Source organism: Loxodonta africana, chromosome 4, assembly GCF_030014295.1.
Source record: "Loxodonta africana isolate mLoxAfr1 chromosome 4, mLoxAfr1.hap2, whole genome shotgun sequence".
NCBI lineage: Eukaryota > Metazoa > Chordata > Mammalia > Proboscidea > Elephantidae > Loxodonta > Loxodonta africana.
Window position 1 is genome coordinate 155,337,228 of NC_087345.1, and position 19,948 is coordinate 155,357,175.

At 42.0% G+C, this 19,948-nt stretch overlaps 1 protein-coding gene across 2 annotated transcripts in view; it reads right to left on the minus strand.

Moving 5' to 3' along the window:
* NMT2 (N-myristoyltransferase 2) overlaps positions 1-17,044 on the minus strand; it is a 74,054-nt gene extending 57,010 nt beyond the window's left edge. The window contains exon 1 of one of the 2 annotated variants that reach the window (XM_064284882.1): positions 16,901-17,044. In XM_064284882.1, coding sequence (XP_064140952.1) covers positions 16,901-17,010 — 110 coding nt within the window. In that variant the 5' untranslated portion in view covers positions 17,011-17,044. The remainder of the gene's footprint in view (positions 1-16,900) is intronic. The other variant, XM_064284883.1, reaches the window with a different exon arrangement.
* Between the last annotated feature and the right edge of the window lie 2,904 nt (positions 17,045-19,948).

The window sequence follows — 19,948 nt, forward strand, 5'->3', positions numbered from 1 at the left end:
ATCCTCCATGAGAGTACAAATTGGTGAAAATTACTCTATTTCTTACAGTCTTCTGTCATCCATGAACACAAGTGCTATTCTGATTAGCTTGATACACACTAGGTCTGACTCATATGACTCTTCCCCATTTCTGGGCCTTTCAAAGTTTAGCAAATGAAGATAATTACGAAAAAATTTTTTTTCCAGCTGAGATTCATTTTAATATTTTATTAGCACTGTTATAGTTAACAATATTAACGTGTGTCAGCAAGGTTAATAATTTGAGGTGCTTTTCCAAATTATATTTCTATTTCTAAATTCCCTTGCGTATCAGTTTTTCATTTTTTTACTTCCTCTTTTACATATCCCAATGGTGATCATGGAACTAGTCGATTCTTTCATTAGATTCATGGTTCCGTATTTGGCTGAAATCCTTGTGGTTACAGGGTATGGCCAAACAGTGTGCTTTTTTTTCCTCCAGAGAATTTCTGTGAAGGGGCAAGGCTGTATGGTGTAGCAAGAAAACTGTCATCTTACAGGGTTAAACCTATGAAGAAGAACAACCAAACCAACCAAACCCGTTGCATGGAGTCGATTCCGATTCATAGCTACTCTATAGGGCAGAGCAGAACTGCCCGATAGGGTTTCCAAGAAGCAGCTGGTGGATTCAAACTACCAACCTTTTGGTTAGCAGCCATTGCTCTTAACCACTGTACCACATGGGCTCAGAGGAAGAGCAAGGAGGGTGGAATAATAATAACGTAATTGTCAGTTTCTGAATAGAAACAGATCCATGGTTTATGAGGGCTAATGGAACTCAGAGGATGGTGGCTCAGAAAGAGTACAGCTGTAGATGGTTTTTAAAGAAGAAAAAAAAAAAACAAACAGAAAAACATCAAAATAGAGAAAATGAGATAGCTCGATCCAGGGTAGAAAGGTTGGGAGATGAATTTGTGATATGTGCCTAAGAGCAAAGGCCAGAGAGAAAAAAAACAAAATGCCTCACAATTTCTATGGACAAGGTGTCAATGGTCACAGGCCAAGTCAGTGAGGCTGCACAAATGGCCCTTTTCACGAGAAATCACAGAGCTGAACTTGGAGCCCTCAAACACAAAAGGATATGCACTACCCAAATCCAGAAGGGAGCTAAAAGTCCACTTTGGGGTGGTAGAGGAAAGAAAAAAGGACAATAAATAAAGCACAGAAACACCCCAGCGCTCAGAGGAGTTGCCTCAAAGGAAAGGAAGAACTGGTAGTGTCTAGAAGGGACAGCTTAGAGCTGACACAAGCCAGGAGAGAAGCATGGACCGGGATCTCTCTCTTGCCAAAATTTATTTTTTCCCCTTACCCTTGGTCAGTGACCCCCAAAAATTAATCGAAGGAGAGCACCCCTCTTGATGCAGACAGTCTAAGACCTCTCCCAGGTTTGTGGATGGACTGTTCAGGCCCAGGCTCTTTCCCCTGCCTTCTGTTATTCCCTGAGGGTAGGGACTGAGCCCAGGACAGGGTAGGGACTGAGCCCAGGACAACACAGGTCCTTGTTAAAGCCAAAATGGATTATTTAAAGTTGCCTCTTCAATTTACATATGAAGGCACTGATACTTACAGAGGTTCACTGACTAGTCCAGTATCAAAAGTGGGTGAGTGACAGAAGTTTTTTGATTCCTGGTTTAATACTCATTTCAGTCACCACACTGTCCCCCTAAAACTTGTTAACTGAAAAAGATCTAAAAATATTTATTAAGAAATACTCAGGGCAAGGGATATATGTACAAAGATACTAATTTTAGCACTGTTTATTAGCATGAAAAACTGGAAACAACTTCACTGTCTATTAATAGGGGACACCCATTAAAGCCCGTTGCTGTCGAGTTGATTCCGACTCACATCGACCCCTACAAGGGCAGATTTGAACTGCCCCATTGGGTTTCCAAGGAGTGACTGGTGGATTTGAACTGCTCGCCTTTTGGTTAGCAGCCCAACTCTTAACCACTGTGCCGCTATAATGCTACATCCATATAATGACATAGCATACAGCTTTTTAAAAAATGAGGTTACAGCTATGTGTTTTGGTACACTGCCATGTGTTGTTTAGTGTCCACAGATACATTCTGTGAAATAGAACCTTATATGATTTGGATGTTGTACAAACACCATATGCTTAGCAAAGCTATATGGGATACCTTTGGTTTCACTTTCAGATCGATACTTCTCCTTTCGCGCTTGCTGTTGCGATCACTAGCACTGGTTTTGCTGCATTTGGGAGCCATGATGCACTTCATGGTAATATTTTCAAAAGAAAAACAAAGAGATAACACTATGACACTCAAGAGAAGCACAGTATATGAAATTGGATGCTGCTGCCTAACACAGTGAACTTTTATTTGTAAGTAAGGAAAACTCACATTAAAATAATGATAGAAAGTACAGTACATACATATAAGCCATTAACAGGCATTTATTATAACTATCAAGACATATGTGTTATAGGTTATATATTTACTGTACCATTATATTCCTGTCGGCACCATCACTCTGGTATACAAGAGACATGAGATGCATGAGTTGCACGCAGGAAGCTGTTGTGTTCATTATGCCTGGTTATGTCTGCTCCATTCCAGACTCTGATCGGGATTTCTCAACTCTATTACAGCCTTATGGAACCACAGATATAACGCGGTCGGACATTGCCTGAACAGAAGTTATGTGGCACATGACTGTTTAATCTACAAAACGCACTGTTAAATGAAAAAAATTAAGGTGTAGAAGTGCAGGGTACGCTAGCATTTGTGTTAAATACATGTATACATGTGTTGTGTGTACACACACATTCTTATGATTGCATATGTTTAGAATAACACTGGAGGAAATACACAGAACTGGTAATAGGAACTGCCTATGGGGAAGGAAACGCAGTGCTGGAAGAACGAGGCTTACTTTTCACTGTATATCCTTTTCAATTTTGTAACGCGCTTATATTTGTTACCTACTAAAAAATTAGCATCCATATCTGAATGGAAGAAGTAAAACTATCTCTATCCACAGATGACATGACCCTATAGGAAATTCCAAAGAATCCATAAGAAAGCTACTAAAGCTAATGAACAAATTCAGCAAAATTACAGGGTACAAGAACAAAATGCAAAAATCAGTTATGTTTCTATACATTAGCAATGAACAGCTTGAACAGGAAAACTAAGGAAACAACTCTGTTTATAATAGCAACTAAAAGAATAAACTATTCAGAATAAATTTAACCAAACTCACTGCTGTCGAGTCGATTTAGACTCACAGCGACCCTGTAGGGCAGAGGAGAACTGCCCCACCTGGATCTCCAAGGCTGTAAACGGTTGCAGAAGCAGGTTGCCATATCGTTCTACTGCGGAGCCACTGGTAGGTTCGAACTGCTGACCTTTTTGTTGGCAGCCAAGTGCTTTACCAAGGGAGGTGAAATGACTTGTATACCGAGAAGTATAAAATATTACTGAAAGAAGTAAAAAGTGTGGCACAAATGATTAAGCACTCGACTATTAGCCAAAGGTTGGTCATTTGAACCCACCCAAAGGCACCTCAGAAGTAAGGCCTGGCAATCTGCTTTCAAAAGGTCAAAAGGTACACATGAGGTCGCCATGAGTCAGAACTGACTCGACAGCAACTAACAACAACAACAAATAATTGGAAAGACATCTCTTGTTAATAGATTAGAAGACTCAGTATTGTTAAAGTGTCAATAGCACCCAAAGTGATCTACAGATTCAATGCAGTCCCTATAAAAATTCCAACAGGACTTTTTCACAGAAATGAAAAGCTGACCCTCAAATTTATATGGAATTGCAAAACCCACTGAAACCAAACCCGTTGCCATTGAGTCGATTCGACCTTAAAAAATGAGCAAAATAAGAGGACTCATACTTCCCAGTTTCAAACATACTGTGCTGTTGTTGTTAGTTCCTGTGGAGTTGACTCTGATTTGTGGAGACTTTATGCACAAAGTAACAAATGTTGCCAGGTCCTTCATCATCCTCACAATTGCCAGCACTTTTGAGTCCATCATTGCGGTTATTGTGACAACTAATCAAGCTACAGTAATCAAAACACTCTGGTACTGGTATGAGGATAAACATAGACAAATGGAATAGAATTGAGAATCCAGAAATAAACCATACGACTGTGGCCAATTGTTTTCTGACAAGGGTGCCAAGTCCATTCAATAGGAAAAGAACAGTCTCTTCAATAAATGGTACTGGGAGAACTAGATCTCCACAAGGAAAAGAATGAAGTTAGATCAATATTTAATATCATATACGAAAATTAATTCAAAAGGGATCAATGACCTAAATGTAAGAACTAAACAAATAAAATTCTTAGAACAAAATGTAGGGGTAAAGCTTCAAGCCCTTGTTTTTGACAACAGATTCTTAAATATGACATCAAAAGTACAACCAACAAAAGGCAAGATAGATAAATTGGACTATATCAAATTAAAAACTTTTGTGCATCAAAAGAAAGACTTTATCAAGAAAGTGAAAAGACAACCTACATAATGGGAGAAAATATGTGGTAACCATGTATCTGATAAGGGTTTACTATCCAGAATATATAAAACCCATTGCCATTGAATTGATTCCGATTTATAGCAACCCTACAGGACAAAGCAGAACTGCCCCAAGGCTGTAATCTTTACGGAAGCAGACTGCCACATCTTTCTCCCATGGAGCCACTGGTGGGTTCGAGCCATCAACCTTTCGGTTAGCAGCTGAGTGCTTAACCACTGCATCACCAAGGCTCCTAGAATATATAAAGAACGCCTACAATTAAAAAAAAAAACTCAATTAAAAAGTGGGCAAGGGACTTAAACAGACATTTCAAAAAAGAAGATACACAAGTGGTCATTGGCACATGAAAAGATGCTCAAACTCATCAGTCATCAAAATGCAAATCAAAACTACAATGAGATACCACTTCACATCTTCTAGGATAGCTATTATCAAAAAAAAAAAAAACATGAAATATCAAGTGTTGACAAGGATCTGGAGAAACTGGAACTCTTATCCACTACCGATGGAAATGTAAAATGGTGCAGCTATTGTGGAAAAATATTTTGGTGGTTCCTCAGAAAGTTAAACATAGAATTACCATATGACCCAGCAATTCCACTCCTACATATATACCAAAAAGAACTGAAAGCAGGAATGCAAATAGATACTCGTACACCAATGTTCCCTGTGGCACTATTCACAATAGGAAAAGATGGAAATAACCCAAGTACCCATCAAGAGATGAACGGATAAACAAAATGTGATACATACATGCAATTAGATATTAATCAGTCATAAAGAGAAATGACGGTCTGAAAGACATGCTATCACATGGATGAATCTTGAAAACATCATGCTAAGTAAAATAAGTCAGACACAAAAGAAGAATTGTTTTATGATCTCACTCATGAAATATCTAGAACAGGCAAATCTACAGAGATGAAAGTATTTTAGTGGTTAACACAGGGTAAAGGGAGTGGGGAAGTGGGGAGTTCCTGCTTAAGGAGTGTTGAGTTTCTGTTTGGGGTGATGAAACCTTTCGGAGATAAATACTATGACAGTTGTACAACATGGTGAATATAATTAATAGTAATTAATGCTGCTGAGCTGTACTCATAAGAACGGTTAAAATGGCAAATCTTTTTGTTTATATATACTTTACCACCATAAAATTTTTTGAAAAGAAAGAAAACAATAATTAATAAAAATAAACTAAGATGTACACAAAGCCACTACCATTCATCCATCAGTTTGTTGCACTGTGGTAGCTTGTGTGTTGCTGTGATGCTGGAAGCTATGTGACTAGTATTCAAATACCAGCAGGGTCACCCATGGTGGAAAGGTTTCAGCAGAGCTTCCAGGCTAAGATAGACTAGGAAGAAGGACCTGGCAATCAACTTCTAAAAAATATTGGCCAGTGAAAATCTTATGAATAGCAGTGGATTTTTGTCTGATATAGTGCTGGAAGATGAGCCCCTCGGGTTAGAAGGCACTCAAAATACGACAGGCGAAGAGCTCTCCCTCCTCAAAGTAGAGACGACCTTAACAATGGGGATGGGGTAAAGCTTTCAGAACCTTCATCTGCTGATATGGCACAACTCAAAATAAGAAACAGCTGCAGACATCCATTAATAATTGGAACTTGGAATATACAAAGTACAAATCTGGCAAAATTGGAAGTCATTAAAAACAAAATGGAACCCATAAAGATCAATGTCCTAAGCACTACTGAGCTGAAATGGACTGTTATTGGCCATTTTGAATCAGGCAATCATATGGTCTACGCTGCCAGGAATGACAAATTGAAGAAGAACGGTGTCGCATTCACTGTCAAAAAGATCATTTCAAGATTTATCTTGAAGTACAACGCTGTCGCTGTCAATGACAGGATAATATCCATGTGCCAACAAGGAAGACCAGTTAATACGATTATTCGATGCTAGAGATTGAGTTACAGAATTTTGCAAGACTAATGACTTATTCATTGAAAATATATTTTTTTTTCAACAACATAAACAGTGAATATACACATGGATCATGCCAGATGGAATATGCTGGAATCAAATCAACTACATCTGTGGAAAGAGACAATGGAGAAGCTCAATATCATCAGTCAGAGCAAGACCAGGGGCTGACTGCAGAATAGACTATCAATTGCTCATATGCAAATTCAAGTTGAAACTGAAGAAAATTACAACAGGTCTACGAGAGTCGGAGTACGACCTTGAGTATATACCACCTGAATTTAGAGACCATCTCAAGAATAGATTTGACACACTGAACACTAATGACCGAAAACCAGATGAGTTGTGGGATGACATTAAGGACATCATACACGAAGAAAGCAAAAAGTCATTAAAAAGACAGGAACAAAAAGAAAAGACCAACATGAATGTCAGAAGAGACTCTGAAACTTACTCTTGAACGTACAGTAACTAAAGCAAACAGAAGAAATGATGAAATAAAAGATCTGAACACAAGATTTCAAAGGGTGGCTCTAGAAGACAAAGTCAAGTAAAACGTGCAAAGACATGGAGATAGAAAACCAAAAGGGACGTACACGCTTGGCATTTCTCAAGCTGAAAGGAACTGAAACAAAAATTCAAGCCTCGACTTCCAATATTGTAGGATTCTATGGGGAAAATATTGAACAGCACAAGAGGCATCACAAGAAAATGGAAGGAATACACAGAGTCACTGTACCACAAAGACCTGGATGACATTCAACCATTTCAGGAGGTAGCATATGATCAAGGACCTATGGTACTGAAGGAAGAAGTCCAAGCTGCACTGAAGGTATTGGCGAAAAACAAATAAAATTCTGCTTAATATAATTAAAAAACAGTAGCAGCAGTACATGAACAGGGAACTGCTAGAAATTTAAGCTGGATTCAGAAGAGGATGTGGAACGAGGGATATCATTACTGATGTCAGATGGATCTTGGCTGAAAGCAGAGAATACCAGAAAGACGTTCACCTGTGTTCTATCGACTATGCAAAGGCAATCAACTGTGTGGATCACAACAAATTATGGATAACACTACGAAGAACGGGAATTTCAGAGCACTTAGTTGTGCTCCTGAGGAACCTGTACTTAGACCAAGAGGCAGTCGTTCAGACAGAACAAGGGGATACTGTGTGGTTTAAAGTCAGGAAAGGTGTGTGACAGGGTTGCACCCTTTCACCATATTTATTCAATCTGTATGCTAAGAAAATAACTCAGGAAGCTGGACTATATGAAGAAGGGGACATCAGGATTGGAGGAAGACTCAATAACAACCTGCAATATGCAGATGACACAACCTTCCCTGCAAAAGGCAAAGAGGGCTTGAAGTACTCACTGATGAAGATCAAATACTAAAACCTTCAGTATGGACTACAGCTCAACATAAAGAAAACAAAAATCCTCATAAATGGACCAATAAGCAACACCATGATAGACAGTGAAAATACTGAAGTTGTCAAGGATTTCATTTTACTTGGATACACGATCAACAACTATGGAAGCAGCAGTCAAGAAACCAAACGACATACTGCACTGGACAACTTTGCTGCTAAGGGCTCTTTAAAGTGTTGAAAACCAACGATGTCACCTTGAAGACTAAGGTGGACCTGGCCCAAGCCACAGTGTTTTCCGTTGCCACATATATATGTGAAAACTGGACAATGAATAAGGAAGACAGAAGAAGAACTGATGTCTTCGAATTATGGTGTTGGCAAAGAATATTGAATATACCATGGGCTTCCAGAAGAATGAACAAGTCTGCCTAGGAAGAAGTACAGCCAGAATGCTCCTTGGAAGCAAGGACGGCAAGACTTTTTCTCATGTATTCTGGACATGTTATCAAGAGGGACCAGTCCCTGGAGAAGGACATCATGCTTGGTAAAGTAGATGGCCAGCAAAAAAGAGGAAGACACTTAATGAGATGGACACAGGGGCTGCGACAATGGGCTCAAACAAAGCAATGACTGTGAAGATGGTGCAGGACCAGGCAGTGTTTAGTTCTGTTGTATATAGGGTCGCTGTGAATCGAAACCGATTCAATGGCACCTAACGACAACAACATACAAAGCCAAAGCTACACAGGTGTTACATTCGCACATAGGTTAAGTGGTGTGGGATACAGCCCCAAAATAACCACAGCTTATAAGACAGCTCACTTGTCTCTCTTGTAAAGTCTCAGCTAGTGGGGAAGTTCTGCTCTAAGAAGATGGCATAGCCAAGGTTCCTTCTATCTTGTTCCCCACTATCCTTTGTTCACCTGGTCCAAGATGATTTATCTTTACATCCACATCCCAGCCAGTGGCAAGGGGAGGGAAGACATTCCATGTGTCAAGAAAAAGTGTTACTTCAGAAGGAAGCCCACTAGTAGTCTCAGCCACAGACATCCAGCAAAAGAGGATTAAATAAATGGTGGTCTTCTACACAGAGACATATGGTAGGATAGTGAGCCATTTTACCACTCAGGAAAAGACTAGACTACACAATGATGTGTTCATGACGTATCTAATTAAAAAAAAGGAATTTACAAGTCAGTAGGAATCGCATATCTGCATTTTTGTAAATATATTATGAACAGAAAAATGTATGTATGAAGGCACAACCTTTTTGCCTGACAATATATTCTGAATGCTCTATAGTGAAAACAATATGCTTTCGCAAAAACAATTTAAAAAAAAAAAAAAAAGCTTCATTTGGAAAAAGAAAAAAAAAACTCTGCCTTCATGGGTTCTTCCTTCTCTTTAAGATGTTAACAAATACTCAATCAGTAGAGAAGGGCAAATCCACTCCTCCCATTAAAAAAAAAAAGATCACTTAATATGATCTCCTAAAGCAATGGGAGATCATATTAACTGAAATCAACATCGTTCTCTGGGAAGTATTACGGGAACTCTAACACAGTGTGCGCAGCTGTGGAAATAAATGAGCCCTTATTTCCCTGGTTTGTGTGTGTGCTTAAGCCAGTAACAGAGCCCAGTGTGCTAAACAAAACAGAAACTGTGAAGTTAAAATCCTAATTCAGTTTGTGATCCCCACCAAGCAACTTATACATTGGGTTTTCTCCTCAAGCTGAGAGGCCACCAACTTATAGGAAACCTAAAGCAGCCACGAAGCACACTACCCATCTCAAGTGTTCAACAGGCTCAGGCTGAAGCGCTGGGTAGGATACAGGTGAGCTCAGGTGGATTCCTCCTAGAGGCGCCATCTTCCCAGAGATCTTGCTCATGTTCAGTATCAGATGCCTGAGGCCCCTTTTGCTTCTTACAGGAAAATGGCTTTGTGGAATCCTGAATCATTGCAATGCTAGGGGAGGGGGACGCAAAAGGGAAAGGAATGCTGATACACATGAGGCAAAAGGTGGGACAGGAATCCCTGGGTGACACAAACAGTTAGTGCACTCAGTTAATGCACTAACCCTTAGCTGCTAACTAAAAGGCTGGGGATTTGAGTTCACTCAGAGGTACCTCGGATAAAAGGTCTGGTGATCTACTTTGGAAAATCAGCCACGGAAAACTCTGTAGAGTAGCTCTACTCTGACACACACAGGGTCACCATGAGTCAGGTGGAGTCAACTTGAGACCCACTGGAAAAAGATGGGATAAATGTAGAACTCCAACCACAAAAGAAGTATTGCCTGAAAGAAGCATACAAAAAAAAAAAATCTTATTGCAAATTATATTGAATTAAATTATGTTTAAGAGACCTAAAGAGAAACTCAAAAGGGCTCTCTATAATCCATTTGCAAGATTTTTTAAACAAGGAAATATATTCGTGTGTTTTTAAATTTATTAACACTTAGTGTGCCCATGACACCGGTAAATTTTGGCTCCAAAAGTGCTCTGGTTGGTCATCTGTGACTTACAGGAGATAAACTTGAAACCATCATCAAACAAATTATTCTTTATTGAAAGTCCATAACACAGTGGAGCCAGGCTCTGGAAAAGGTTTGTTCTGGACCAACGAGTGTTATCGCCATCTCAAATTTAAATCTTAGTCGTTATTTGATAATTTCAAAATGCATTTCTTGAACTGAGGAGGTTCCCTTGGAAAAAGCTGTTTAATGCATCTTTCCATTTAGATTTTTACAGCTGTTAACAGATCACATTTCAGAAAGGGCAGTTCTGCACCCGTAAGTTTTTCTGTAACGAGAAAAATCTATGATAAGTTTTTACATTTTCCCACTGATTCCATACTGAGGGGAAGTTCCTACAGCTAGTCCCCACAAGACACAGACAAGGCAGAAGTAACAATGTAACATACCAAACAAGAGGATAACTTCAATATTTTTTTCTAAATTGAGGATGGGGGAAGAGAGTTTATGTTCATGTCTTTGTTAAAAGAACTCTGAACTCTTAAGTCTTTGCCAAATATCAGGTCTTTAATTTTTCTAAGGAAAAAAAAAATTCTTAAGAATGTCTGGGAATAACCCTCAAATACAGCAACTACTGAATATGTACCCCAGGGATTAAATTAATCATTTATCTGCCAAGGGCAACTTCACATTTCTTTATTCCCTATATAAATATTCTTAATAGCCGCCTTCTATCCTGTGGTGGTGAATATTGAGAAAAGCTCTCTTAGTGGAAAAGGGATGAAAAAAATCACTTTGTCCTAGAAACACGTATTCTGAAGGTCAGTGTTAGTAAAGTGAGGAAAGAGATTGGGTTTTCCAACCAACTTAAATGCTAATTTTGAGGCCAACTGTGTGACTCAAGTTTTCAAAATTGGACAAAACAATGTTTAACATGGAGTGGTAGGCTGAATAAGAGGTAATGACCGTCACTACTACCTGTTGCCATTGAGTTGATTCCAACTCATAGCGACCCTACAGGACAGAGTAGAACTGCCCCATAGGTTTCCAAGGAACGACTGGTGGATTCAAACTACTGACCTTTTGGTTAGCAGGCAAGCCCTTAACCACTGCGCCACCAGGAAATGCATTTTGCAAGTGGAGAAGATGCGTATCAATGAGGCAAGGATCAGAAGACAGAGTTTAACTGGCAATGTGCCTTGTCCTCAATGGATTCCTGTAAAAATGACATGAGGGCAGTGTCTGACCTCCTCCAGCTTAACAAGGGCAAGGAGAATCAAGATCAACAGCTCAAGGCTGATCCCTATGAGGCGGAGGTCAGACGTGCCTCCTCTCTCTGCCATCTTTACCAATTCTGACCCCAGCTGTCCCTCCCACGACACTCTCTACTTCTCTGCTGGGTTCCATAATTCATTGCAATGGCCACACAGAACGCAGATAATATTCACGATAATGGGGTTTATGGAAACCCTGATGGTGTAGTGGTTAAGTGCTATGGCTGCTAACCAACAGGCTGGCAGTTCAAATCTACCAGGAGCTCCTTGGAAACTCTACAGGGGTGGTTCTACTCTGTCCTATAGGGTCACTATGTCCGGAATTGACTCGATGGCAATGGGGTTATGGGTGGGGTTTATTAGGAAGTAACAGATTACAATTCAGGTTCAGGAAAGCTGAGGATACAGTTTTTCCATCAGGACAGCGTCTTCTCAGCCTGGTCACAGGCATATCTCTCTGGCCTTCAGCCTCTGCCCTACTCTGGCAAGTGTTACAAAGCTCTTTTAGCTCTGCTGATAAGTCCCCAGAGGAACCCTAGGCACTCAGCTTTCTTAATCCGCAGGCCAGGAAGCCTACTGCATGGTATTCTGCCATCATTCCTCTGCCACAGCTTCTCTAGCTCTCTCACTTTCTCTCTCTGTCTCCTTCTTCTGGGAGCTTCTCAGCGCAGGGATCCTGGGTCCAAAGGACATGCTGGCTCCTGGCTGTTCTTCCTTGGTGGTGGTGGGATCTTCTCTTTCCCGCCTCTGGGGTGACTCATTTCAAGCCCAGTGAGATGTCAAAACTGACAAATCCCTTTAGTGTGCCACAATTACCCTATCACACAGTCATGCCCAATCACTTGGGTGGCAGTTACACGACCATGGCTAGAAAGGCCACACAAAAGCGATCCATTGCACCGCAATTCCCTAAATCTCTTCAGAAATGAACAGAAGGCATGTATCTGGCCAAAGGAACACACTAAGGTCATGAGGAGTATAAGACATCCTCGAAAATCTACCGCCCTCTAACCTGTGAAAGCCCCTAGGGAGGTCATCCTATAGGGACATATACCCTTTGGGTAACCTCTTTAGTAATGCTGCCACTTACAAGACAATAGACATTTTCAGTAATTTCGATTATTTCTGATAATTCATATAGGAAGCTAAAATGAAGTTAACTTCTATCTATACAGAAAGTCTTTGATAAGCAAATAACAGTATAAACAAGGTTACTTTAGAACATTTAAATTGCTTGAAAGTTTTCAAGCTCCCTTAAAAGACCTACTTATAGTACAATTGATACCCTTATTGTAAAGCCGGAATCAACAGTACAGCATCCAACAACAACTGTAAATCAAGTGTCCCGACAACAATTGTAAATCAAGTGTCGAAGCCAGTTCTCTACATGATCTTTCTGGAGAATCTGTTCTTGGCCTAGTTCTAACTGCTGTGTGGGGCTCAGTGGTTAAAGTGCTCAGCCGCTAACCAAAAGGTCTGTGGTTCGAACGCATCAGCTACTCTATTGGAGAAAGACGTGGCTTCCACAAAAATTACAAACTTGGAAACTTTACGGGGCAGTTTTACTCTGAGTCAGAATCCATTCGATGGCAATGGGTTTGGTCTGGGTTTTATTACTACAATTATCACTGGGCAGGATAAAGCTGTGGCAGTTGGCTTCATCAAGTTTTAGAGCCTTGAAAACCCTATGGGGCAGTTCTACCCTGTCCTATAAGGTTGCTATAAGTCGGAATTGACTCGACGGCAGTGGGTCTGATTGCTGTATATTGTTTGAAAACAATAAAACTAACTTTTTTTTTCCCTAACGTAGTCTCACTTATTAAAATTGGCAATCCCTCCCCTTCCCCATGTTTTTTGATTCATTAAATTTTTTAGTGGTATGCCAGTTCCAACTTGGATGGGCCAAAATTAAACAAAGAACACATTTCCCATAAAAAGTAAGATATAAAAATAGTGAGACTCAAGTACCTGTACTTTATCATACTTAAGCCATTGATTTTAATTAAGCATAAAAGCCACTGCTCTTAATTAAACATAAAACATCACATTCATGGATTCTGGGCATTACCCACAAAATGAAATAACCTTTTAGTAAAGAAAATTCCATGAAAACAGAAGAAAAGCGCACACACACAGAACAATATTTAAATTTCTGCGCAAATTAAGAATCTAAATTGAGTATTTTCCCTTTATCAGAGGCTCTAGTTTCAACTTAAAGATGTCTAAAGAATCAGTAAATACATTGTACACAACTTGTAGAGGTAAATTAATTTTTAGCCACAAGGGTGGTGGTGTTGTTAGGTACCGTTGAGTAGGTTCTGACCCCATACACAACAGAGGGAAACACTACGTGGTCTTCCACCATCCTCGCAATCGTTGCTATGTTTGAGCCCACTGTTGCAGCCACTGTGTCAATTCATTTTGTTGAGGGTCTTTCTTTTTTGTTGACCCTCTATTTTACCAAGCATGATGTCCTTCTCCAGGGACTGATACCTCCCGATACCATGTCCAAAATATGTGAGACAGAGTCTCACCATCCTTGTTTCTAAGGTGCGTTTTGGCTGTACTTCTTCCAAGACAGATTTGTTCACTCTGGCAGTGCACAGTATATTCGACAGTCTTCACCAACACCATAATTTTCAGGTCACAAGGGTATCATTTAGCAAATTACTGACTTGTGCTCTGACCGCTACTAGTGACCTCAAAGTGAAAATTCACCTTTAAGAGGTTAGGTGTACACCCACTTATTCCTCTAAAGGCTCACTGTTTGTTACTTATTTAAACTGGTGGAGAATGAAGAGGCCAAGAATAGACAAGAACAGTCCTTCAAATTTTAACATTTACAAACTTGAACTACTTAAGGGAAATCCAGGTTTCTGCCTAGAACTATCATCAGTACAAGAGCCACAATTACTCCCCAAAATATAGCACACATTGTCTAAATGCAAATCCAAAAGGGCAATCCAATGAGAGCAGCAACTTGGATTTTTACTTATCTCCCTAAAAAAAAAAAAAATAAAAAATCCCTAGACTACGATAAATCTATTACGGCAATCTTTTCCCACTAGAAGCTGCTATCACGTCATCTGCTCTTGTTTAAAACATTTCAGTCCATTGGGCATCTCTACATTTTGACTAACTGTGCTGACATATAATTAACGTGCTGATGTACAAAACTGAAAACCTCTGAAGAGGGCATTGTGAAGCCTTTAGGTACTAATCTGGGAATTTCACACAGAGGACAGTGAGGCTTCAGGGGACAGGTTAAGATCAATGGGAACAAAGGTAAGTAATTCTTTGTGCCCTGGATATTCTTGTGTGAGTAAAAAGTCCTAAACAAACCCCCAACCCAGAGTACCAATCAACCAAAGAACAGAAAACAGAAATTAACAGCAAAGAGAACTCCATAGTCTCACCTGGAAGGTAACAAGACAGGTCCTGAAGTTATTTGGGTAGTCCATCACCTTTCCATGTGGGCCCATTTCTAGCAATAGTGCTATTGTTTCAGAAACATATTTATATTTAGCTACCTAAATTTCTATCACTGTGTATACCAAACTAAGTCTCAGATTTCTGTGGCATTTTGCTCTCTTAAAAAAAAAAAATTCTAGACTTGAATCATAACATTCAGCACTTGCAGCTGCCACTGAACTACTCGCTGAAAAAATAAAAAAGGCAACCCACAAATGGGAGATACATCTAGGCAGCTTTTCTGTTTCTTGATCTCTCATTTCATATTTTATAACACATTAAGGCTCGGTAAAAGTTCTTTTCTTAAATAAATCTGAAAGCAGACGTTAAATAGAATGCATATACTTTACACTTTAAATCATCGATCATTTAAAGAATCCTCTACACGTACTGAATACATAAACCAGCTGTGACTCAGGCCTCCCTACCATATTTTTTCAGCTGACCCATTTCAGTATCAGTCACTATGGTTCATAAAATCTCACTTCTAAGAGGCGGCAATAAACTCCTCTGTGCCAGCGCATATTTTGAATCCAACAGGGTAAAGGGGTAATGCAAACACTACCTTTTAAGAATGCCAGTCTTTATTAAAATGACCCCTGCTGCCTCTAAAAACAGAACTTCAATACCACGCTTAACCTGAAGCAATCTTTTCTCCAAGAGGAAAAGAGCAAATCGGGTCTGCGGAGGAGAAAAAGGGACAAGTAAAAAAAGATAAGAAACCTGATTAAGTGTTAAAATGCTTGGTGCATTTTGCTTTGGAGATCAAACACCACCTTTGCAAACAGGAGCTGGTCAGGTCTGCAGGACCTGCACCTCAAGACTAACCTATGAGAGCTTAATTCAGGAGGTCAGACCTGCTCTAGATACCTCCGCAGACATGCCGAGCGATTGCAAGCCGAGTCCGGGACCCCTCCACCACCCTCGGCTCTAAGCTGCGCAAGGAGCGACAGTCCCCGACTCGGCATTTATGCTGACAGCGCTGGAGCCCGAGGGCTTGGCCCAGGGCGGGAGCTGCACCTCCCTCCGCGCCCCTAGTCCCGCACGCGGTGGGCCAGGGGCCGCTGCCAGAAAAGCAGAACTTTCCGCAGTTCACAGTAAGCAGCAACCGAACGACCACGGGCCCATTGCAAAGCCACTCCCCACCATCCGCTAGTCTTGTATCTTTTTTGTTGTGGCTGGGAGTGGGAGGAAGAGGATGAGGATCTGAAAGACTTGAGAGGATGACAAGGAGCAGAGGACGACTTCCTACAAACGTGCTACGGCTGCCTGGGCAGCGGGGCGGCTGGCAGAAGATGGGGGCTGCCCATAAAGAGAAGGGTTTCGTGACTCCTGTCGGCTCCTACGGAGAGAGTCACACGCTGGGAACCGCAACGAATCAAACCTAAGGGATCGAGGCTGGGGTCGGCCGGCGGGGATGGGGCGAGGGGTGGGCGGGGACGAGCGGCAGGTGACCTTCCCGGGAGGCCGGGGGCGCCAGGCGCCCGACAGCGACGTCGCCGGTCCCCCGCGGGGGCCCCTCGCCTCCCCGCCCACCCGGGGCCTCGCATCCACCGCGCGGTCTCCGATCCGAGCCGCGCGATCCGGATCTCACAATGGTCGGAGAATCGGGGCGAAACTAACGCCGGTTCCGTCACCCGCCGCCTCGCCCGGCGGCCCGGCCAGTCTCGGAGCGGCCCGAGAGCGCGGCGTGGGCTGGCCGGGCCCGAGGGGCTGGAGCGGCCGCACGGCGGCCCCACCCGCGCCCGCAGGACCCAGCGCCCGAGCGGGAGCCGCGGGGCGCGCGTGGCCCCGGCGCCTGTCGCGCCCGCTGCCGCCCTCCTACCCTTTGGCGTGCTCGGTCTCCTCCTCATTGTCCCCGTCTATCCCGCACGTGTCCTGGTCGTCCAGCTCCAGGCTCTGCTGGCTGGCCGCAGACTCGCTGTCCTCCGCCATCGCGGCGGCGCGGGCTGGGGGAGGCGGTGCGCGAGCCAAAGAGGAGGCCGGCGCTCCAAGTCGCGGGCGTGGAGGGGCGGGCGCGGCGGCGGCAGCGGCGGCGGCGGCGGCGGCGGCAGCGGCGCGAGCAGCGCCCTCTAGCTGCCGCCCTCCGTCCTCCTCCGCGTCGAGGAACCTGGGGGCCGCCGCGCCCGCCCCGCCGAGCTGGGGCCCGCCCACTTCGGCCGCGGGAGGACCCTGGGTTGGGGGTGACTGGAAGCCGCGGCAAACCGGAGGGGCCGAGGTCCGGAATGCGAGGACGACGCCGTGCGCCAGTCCTGGGCTCGTCTCTGAAGGTGGGATCATGCGGTTGCAAAATCCTGAGTCTTTATTTTTGGAATACAGGCCACAGCTTTTACATCTGTACATGTTAGAGAACACTTTAAGCCTTTACGAGGATTTTTACTCAGTGGAAGGCCTGCCAAGGCCAATGATTTCCATATCCCCCCTACACACACTTAATTATTATTATATTTCATCTGTATCTATATATAAAGTCGGCAAGAACTACGCAGCTAACCAAGAGGTCGGCAGTTCATATCCACCAGGCGCTCCTTGGAAACCCTATGGGGCAGTTCTACTCTGTCCTATAGGGTCGCTATGAGTCGGAATAGACTCAACGACAATGGGTTTGGTTTTGGTTCGTATATAAAGTCAAAGTCAGACAGTGCTTCCAATCTTGCACCTCCCCATTTCAACCAGACTCAAAAAAAGAAAAAAAAAAAAAACCAGTTGATTTTGACTCAGAGTGACCCTGTAGGACAGTGTAGAACTGCCTCATAGGGTTTCCAAGGAGCTGGTGGTAGATTCGAACTGCCAACCTTTTTGTTTAGCATTTGTGTTCTTAAGCACTGCACCACCAGGGCTCCCAACCAGTCTAGCCCTGCTGAAACTCCATAGAGAAAAATTCTGGAGCAACCTCTGTTTTCACTGGACACCACAGGCAGCTTAGACCAGAAGGAACATCTTGAGGAAAATGGGGACATTGTCCGTGATGCTAGGGGATTGGATAGTTTCAGGTCGGCCACTCTCTGGCTTCACCCAAATAAATGTAGGTCATGACCTAGACCTCCAGGCAAATGTGAACCACCTTTTGGACTGAAACCCTCCTCTGTCCCAGTGAACAGAACAGGGGAAGTCATTCAAAGGAAGTGCCAAGTAAAAGGCAGGTGAAGTTCAGACTCTCTCAAGTGCTGTTGCCATCTTTACATAGCAGCCCTTTCCTCTGCTCTTCTGTGATTGGTAGTGTTCAACGGTCTTGTCAAGCCACAAGAAGAGTAGCGGTGTTTTTACAAAGGCAGAGTAAAGTGGAAAGATAATTATCAGAAACTGTTCAATGAAGAAAACTAGACTTTAAAAAGCCACTTGAAATTTCTGGTATGGTATTTTTTTTGCAGAAGGTATTGGGAACATTTTGTGGCTCCCACCCCCACCTCCACCCCGCCACACACATACAAGGGAAAATATGTCCTTAAGATGTGATGAGATATAAGTATCTAAAGGAGAAACTGCAGAGCAATTTTAAAGTCCATCAGCTGTTTATGACTGGTGTTGAGCCAGCTACAGGTTCTATAAGAAGTGCAAAATGGTGCCAAATCATGAAAGAAACACAATACTATCTTTCACAATTGCACTGTTTCTTGAGGCAGAAAGTTACTTATGTGGCCTCTGGTTTTATAAAGGCAAATACGGATCGATAAGTCTTCCTAAAGCTCATCCCTGTGAACATGAATAATTGGGCAATTGTGCCTGGGTAATCAATAGGATCCCGACCAGGAGCAAGCCAATCAAATCAGTCACTATAACCTTTCAGAAGGGTTCTCTGAACATTTTTAAAAAATAATAGTAAAGCAAAGGAAACTCAGCAGACATATATTTATTTAGATTTTCAAGAAGCTTTGACTATGAACCTCCCAAAAAAGAATAAGAAAACAATCCTGGAGAAGTAAAATGAAGGCATTAAAAGCCAATTAAACACTAGAAAACAACGAAAAAACAGAGAACATCTGTTCCCCAGAATGGAAAGAAGTTGGCCCAGACGTCTCTACAGTACTGAATTAAAGTATTATATAATACAAATGTTTCTCAGCATTCATATTTTGAAGGAGGAAAAGGTTTACTGATGACCCTGGGGATTCCTAAGTCCTATTGTCATGTGTGGAGCCTTGGTGGTGCAGTAGTTAAGAGCTAGGGCTGCTAACCAAAAGGCTGGCCGTTCAAATCCACTAGCTGCTCCATGGAAACCCTATGGGGCAATTCTGCTCTCTCCTATAGGGTCGTTAAGAGTCAGAATCAACTCAGCAGCAACAGATTTGGTTTAATGTTGTCATGTGTAGAAACTCACTATGTTTCTAAAATTGTTTGCTTTTTCCCTGGTTTAATGCCAGAGTTTGGGGAATTGGAACCAAGTGGCATCTTCTAGAATCTCAGATATAAGTTTATTTGGAGGAAGACAGTATTATAGAGTGGTTCCCAGTATGTTAAAAGAGTCCCTTTGGAATTTCCTATATTGTCTGACTCATCTCCTGTTATAGATGTAAGACCATAGTTGTATAATTAGTTTTGTTTCATTTCAAGTATTATAAGCTCTTGATATAACTAGACTGTTATATATAACTGTTGTTTCTGCTTATAAAGTATACTTGGTAGGCCAAAACAATAATAAATTTAAAAATCACATACAATGCGGGGAAAGACTGGGGGTAGTTACTGTTAATCCATAAGAGAATATGGAGTAACAAATTTAGAGGTGGTTTAATTTTTTTTTAATTACAATAATAAAAATTTTTACATAAATCAGTCTACCTGTAGAAGAGTCTAATGCATTAGCATAAAGTAATACTACGTAGTACTTTAACACGCATTTGAATATCCCCTGTTTTGATCTCTGAATACTATG